Source organism: Arachis hypogaea, chromosome 9 (assembly GCF_003086295.3).
Source record: "Arachis hypogaea cultivar Tifrunner chromosome 9, arahy.Tifrunner.gnm2.J5K5, whole genome shotgun sequence".
Classification (NCBI taxonomy): Eukaryota; Viridiplantae; Streptophyta; class Magnoliopsida; order Fabales; family Fabaceae; genus Arachis; species Arachis hypogaea.
The window spans coordinates 12,087,144-12,093,593 of NC_092044.1; the positions used below are offsets into that span (position 1 = coordinate 12,087,144).

Here is a 6,450-nt window from a genome sequence, read left to right on the forward strand (position 1 = left end):
TATATTTTATTATAATTGAATTATTTAAATTAACTATGCTACGTATATACCAAAATCAATCATCAGTATAAAATATATGTTAAAATATAAATACATATTAAAAATAAATTAAATTATATATATAAATATTTAGTGTTTGATTTTAATAGCTGATTTTGGTATATGAATAATATTTTTATATTTTTTAAATTGAATTAAAATCTATGATGCACAGACACTGATATGACATAGAATACGACACAAAATGGGACACACTCACATGCAAATTTTAAAATCTTATACAGAGACACGTATATATATAAAATATAAAATGTTTTTTAAATAAATTATAATAATATTTTAATATTTTTTTATATTAAAATATAAATTAATTTTTTAATTTTTATTTAAATTTATTTAAAATATTTTTTATTTTAATAATAATATATATTATTTTAAATTTATTTTAAAAATATATATTAAAAATAAGGTTATTTTTTATTTTGTATTAAGATATAATTAGACATAATAAATACATGTATGAAATAAATATAGATAAATATCGTATTCGAAATATGTAGTATCGCAACAAAGTGTCCCGTTTCATATATTAAAACTTTTTTGTTTTAACGAATTAAGCAGTAGATAAGTTCAATGAAGGGTTAATTTGTCAGGACCTTCTTTCTCATTTCCTCCCTTAAATGCTCAATCCATTAAGGTTCCCGAGTTTTGCAGTTGGAACATTCACGTATTGGAATAGCCGAATAGGAAATACAGTAACGCTTGCTCACAAAAGAGACGATTAGATGAGAGCATGAATCACAATCAGCGTCAATGTCCTCGCATGATCAAGTCCTAGCGTCTCTCCTCTCCCAGATTGTTCTTTCCTTCGACGGCGCCGTTTTGGGCCTCGCCTTGGCCTACGCTGCCATCCGCTCCATCCGCAACTTCACCACCAACTCCGCCTCCCTCCGCAAGCTCCGTCGCGCTCCCTCCGTCTCCGTCTCCGACCTCCGCTCGCTCCTCTCGGACTCCGATGGAAATTCTGACGATGGCAGAATTGTAGTTGTCCGTGGCACCGTTGAGCCCAAGGCCGCCGTCGACGGCAGCTGGAAAAGCTTGAGGCCAAGCCTCTTGGTCTCTCGTGAGTCCTGCGACAAAGCCGTCGTCCTTCAAATAACTCAAACGGTAACCCTCTTTTTTTAATTTCTTTTCTGGGTTGTAATTTTTTTAATTTTACAGAGATATAAGCCTGTGATTAGACATATATGAATAATTTTATTTAAGGAAAAAGTTCAATATCTTCAGGGTTTGATTAAAAAATTTGGATTAGCGTTGAGTGATTATTTGAGTTTTGGGAACATTAGTTTAACTATAGCTTGTGCTTAGGGTTTGTATAGTTGAGATGTGGAAGTTGTGTGTTCCTGTCTGCAGTCTCGGCAGTGGTCCATGGTGGTGCTCCATTTCTGGGCAGATGGCTGATATGGGGAGTGGGCACCTACAAATGACACTCCAATTCTCAAGAGAGCATAATGTTTTGTCTATGCCAAGAGAGGGTTCCTTACCATAGGATTTTTATAGGTGTGCCATGTGGTAGTGCAATAATAGTAATAAAGATAAAGTGAGGATTAATGACATGAATAGCCTGGCAGAGTGTGAAAAGGTTGGAAATCCCTGGAATGCAAATGAATTTTCTTTTGATTCGGAGCTTTATTTGAAATTTGAACTCTACTTTGGTTGGAATTTCAGAATCATTTTCAGTTGGTCCTATAGTTTTTTATGCATCACCTTTTTTTAACCTAGATTAGATCTGCCTTACCCCTGTTAGTTGAATTTTCTCCGCATAATGTAATGAAAATGTATGGTTGTTGATAGCATGTTTCGAGTCCCAAATTATTGTGTGAGACTGAGCAGAAGTGAAAAGATGTATGTTTTCCTTTTGACCAACCCTTGATTGCATACCATAAACCAAAGACACTACTAGTCATTCTATTATGTAGCTGCACTCATCTCCACATTTGTTACTTGTAACAATCCACACCCATATATTTATTCTGGAGGATAACTTTATTATGGTGTTTTGGAATTTTTGGCATTTTGTTTTGACAAAAAAGAAAATGATGTTTTGGACATAAGGTCTAGCTAGTAATGTGTCCTCTTATATTACTGATTAGATTGTTTGTGAGGAAATGGTATTGTGATTAAGATCACTGAATTAAATAACTATTTTTTTTCCAAATTAAATTTATTCATCTATTTGACATTTTTAAAAATGGCTTTCATGTATTACATCATTAAATGCGGATATTTCTTTTTTGTCGATGAATTTGTGTTCTATCTTATATGTCATACAATTTATTGGTTATATAGAATATACAACATTAACTAAGTATTTTTCTTATATGAATGTCTTGATGTCATGAAGTGTATATACAATGAGTGGAAGGGCTTATTTGGATGGACTTCAGATCTTCGAGCTATTTTTGCAAGGTCTTGGAGACAAGCAGAGTCTAAATTCCTAAGAAAGGTAATTTGTTACAAGTGTAACAGATTGAGATTTTAACTTTCTCATTATTTGAATTTAATATGGTAACGTGCAGTATATGCCATGATGTAGAGTATTTGGTTGGAACACAGTTCGTCCTCCTTTAATGATGGGTTTTCAAATAAATAAGTTCTATGGGATATAATTAAATGTTTGGCCCATATCCTGTGTAAATCTCATGATCTTTGAACTTTTCCTATGAAAAATGTTGAGAAACTGGAAAGCTATGCTTTACTTATCTTTTGGTAGCACTTTGCAGGACATGGTAATATTGTTCACATTCTTGTGATTGTAAACTGATGGTAATGATAATATTTCAATTGGAATTCGGAAAGCTCATGCAATATTCTTACAAAATTTGTACCAAACATGGTTATTTCTTGTGAGTAATAAAACCCTAACATAAGAAACTGTAAAAGTACTTGTTATATATAAAAAAAATTCTTTTGTTTCTAATAAGAAGTCAATCTAACAGGCTCTTAATGTATTGGACTGCCTTTGTTGATTCCTAGCTCCTTCCATCTGCTTTTTTTATTTTTTTAGCTCTGCTTGAGATGTCTTGTTTGTTATGGTCATCTGAGCAGATTATAGAGTGGCATTTAGTTTCTATTTGTTCATCATTTTATCTTCATTTATTTAAGAGATCCCTATTTATCTTTTTTAGGTGCCTTTTGTTCTGGTTGATGTTGGACGGCAGCCAAGTACTGAATATGTTGTTGTCAACTTAGATGGATCAAGACATCCCTTACCTCTGACAACAGTTTATCATAAATTACAACCTATAAATGCTTCTCCTTATACATTCCTGCAAGCTCTTTTTGGGCATGAGTATCCAGTGAGTAAATATTCTCCGCTCCTATCATTGATTGCTTAGAGTTGGGAGTTATGATCAATACTTATGCTATTAAATTCTTGAGTTCGTCTGTTTTGGACCTTCCCTTCCAAAAGTCTCTTTTGAAACCGTTGATCTTGATTCTTGGTATGCCACATTTGCAGAAAGTTTAACATATAATGTTTCATTTCTGAAGGTTGGACTACTAGAGGAAGAGAAAATTCTTCCTGTGGGGAAGGATATCACAGCGGTTGGCCTTTGCAGTGTAAGAAATGGAATTCCCGAAATTAAGTCATGTAAAGACCTACCATATTTTCTGTAAGTTTCTTTTCCTTTAAAAGAACTATTATATTGTTCATCATGGAATACTCTGCATTGTCATAAATTTGGTTTTAACGGGGATTGTTTCATTTGAAGGTAGCAAAAATGCATAACACTTTTTTTAATCTGATGGAGGTCCATACTATGGAAAAATCTCAAAATAGTTATGGCCCCCCATTATTTGGTCACCATACATTGGTGATCATAAAAGTGATTTGAGATCCATCAATAAGTATCTACATAGCTCAACATATATGAAATTATTCAACCTTGTGGAAATGCTGCATTGCTGCTTATGGCAATTGGGATGCCTTTTTCAGGTCGGAGTTGAGCAAAGATCAGATGATTGTAGATCTTTCCTTCAAAACGAAAGTACTGTTTTGGGGTGGAATTGTTCTTGGTTCAGTATCAATTGGGATTCTTGGCTATTCAGTCGCTAGGTATGTTGATTTGTTTTATCTGTACATTTCTTACAACTATTATCTACTTGAATGAGCTTACTATAGACATGATACATGACAAGATTTTGTCCACTTAGTTGACCCATCTAGAGGGATAAGGCTCTGTTATTAACTTATTATTATCTAACATGATTTGATGAACATTATAGATATGGGTTGGGATCTGTTGACACCAGGTGTAAGTCATATATCACTTGCATCGTTGATGGATTGATGAAATTCAAAATCTATAAAAAGTAATTCAAAATCTATAAAAAAAGTTATTCAATTGCATAAGTATGACATGACTTACATCTAGTGTCAACGAATCTCCACTATATATGTAAGTTTTTAACCTAAATAAACAAAAAATTAACTAATAAAGCAATTTTCCTGATCCAATATTATTTACGAATATGTCCTATTTTTGGGTAGTGTAAATCACAGTGGGGTATTGCAATTTAAAAATATACACATTCGGGGTGTATCTTTTTTATTAATTGGTAGTAAATTGTACTGGGTACTTCCTTTTTATTTAAAACTGAAACTGTTCATAAATCGCACTAGCCTGCTGCAATTTATGGTTGATTTACTAAAAAGATATCATCCACTGTGATTTATGTGCAACGCGAATAAACAATATACATTTATTGCGATTTATGAAGTAGTGAAGACAATATTTCCTAGCTTAGTTTCTTGAAAATGGTCCTACTGATGCCATCTTTGTTATGTGCTGTTAGAGACCCTAGATTCTGTAAGGTTATTCTCACAAGGGCGAGAAAGAAAAGATTCTAGAGATTTGCTAGTTGTTAGGTACATATACAGTGGCGGGTTAGGATAGCAGGTAAATCTCTTCCCGGAGATTTGATGGAGAATTTCCTTTGTGCCCAGGCTATTCTATTTGCTGTTGTATCCCTTCATTAGTTTATTACCCCGCTTGATCCGAATACTATGCCATACTGGACTGAATTTTACTAAAACTTGTCTTGGATTTAATTTCCCACATAGATTTCTTTATTTCCATCTTTTACATGATACCAGTTCTTACTTGTGAAATAGAGAAATCTTTTTATTAATTTGAGATACTATTATTTCCTCTCTATCATAAAAGAGTGTAGAAATAGTTTGGAATAAAATTACTTATGATAGGATGGGTAGAGTTGGTTTTAACTTTCAACTCAGTTGAGTTTTGCTTTTGTTTTCAGAAACTGGAATAAGTGGATGCAATGGAAAGAACAGCGGCAGCGCCAGCAACAAAGGCAAGCAGTTATTGATGAAGTTGATCCTCAAGTGGATGAGCAGAATGAAGATATTGCAGATGGACAGTTGTGTGTCATATGCCTGATGAGGAGAAGGCGCTCTGTTTTCATCCCCTGTGGGCACCTTGTGTGTTGCCAAGGATGTGCCATATCGGTGGAACGCGAAGTGGCACCCAAGTGTCCTGTTTGTCGACAGGAGATTCGGGAGTCAGTTCGGATTTTTGAATCCTGATTAGACTGAGCTCGACTGTTCTGTTCACTGTTGATTGTTATGAACCAGTGAATATCCGGTGTAGATCTTTGAGTTTGGTTTGAATAGGTTGGAGGTTCATTTGTAATCTCCCCATAACAGGGATATTTTGAGTAGTATTTTAAACCATATAGGAGTTTTCAAATTTGCCAGTTGCAATATAACATATAGATATAATTACACCTATACAACCAACCCTGAAATGTTTCTTGTGAATATAATCATTAAGGCCATATTTGAGATGCCTTCCTTTTTGTCGTACTACTTCCAGATTATAGATAGATGCTTGAAAAAGTAGGCAGTTATTTTCTGGGTAATATGGCTTGGAGTTAGGAGTCAACATGTGCATGATCTTATCGCCAAGGATTTGAGTTTCTGATTGACCATAGCAAATAATAACTAACTAATAATTCAATCATAACTAAGTCTAAATTCGTCCCCAAATTTTTCTGAGCGTTCTTTTCAGTTTTTTATTCTTGTTTATTGGTTTGTTAGTTCTCGAAATTTCCAAATTTTGAAGCAAATTAGTCTTTAAATTTACAAAATGGAATATTCAGTTTTCACTTAAAACCGCTCAAATTTATTTTTAAACAAAAAAATTGGTCAATTCATGGTAAGTTTAGGACTAATAAACAAATATTAAAGATTAAAATGATCACTCAAGACAAGTATTGAGACTAATTTAAGATTTTACTCTTTTTTTTTTATTCTGGAAGATTTTACTCTATAAACATAATACTGGCTGTTGCCGCTGCTTCATCCACCATTTCATCACCCTTTGATCTCCAAAAGAGTAGGTTTTTCTTGATTTCTTGCTTATAGAT

At 33.5% G+C, this 6,450-nt stretch overlaps 1 protein-coding gene across 1 annotated transcript; it reads left to right on the plus strand.

Annotated features, from left to right (window-relative positions):
• The first annotated feature begins 569 nt into the window (after positions 1-569).
• Positions 570-5,887, plus strand: LOC112710404 (E3 ubiquitin-protein ligase SPL2). Its single transcript, XM_025762602.3, has 6 exons — positions 570-1,167; positions 2,405-2,506; positions 3,189-3,359; positions 3,553-3,674; positions 3,998-4,117; positions 5,323-5,887. Exons 1-6 carry the CDS (start codon positions 814-816, stop codon positions 5,606-5,608), a joined length of 1,155 nt encoding a protein of 384 aa, XP_025618387.1. The 5' UTR covers positions 570-813; the 3' UTR covers positions 5,609-5,887.
• The last annotated feature ends 563 nt before the right edge of the window (positions 5,888-6,450 follow it).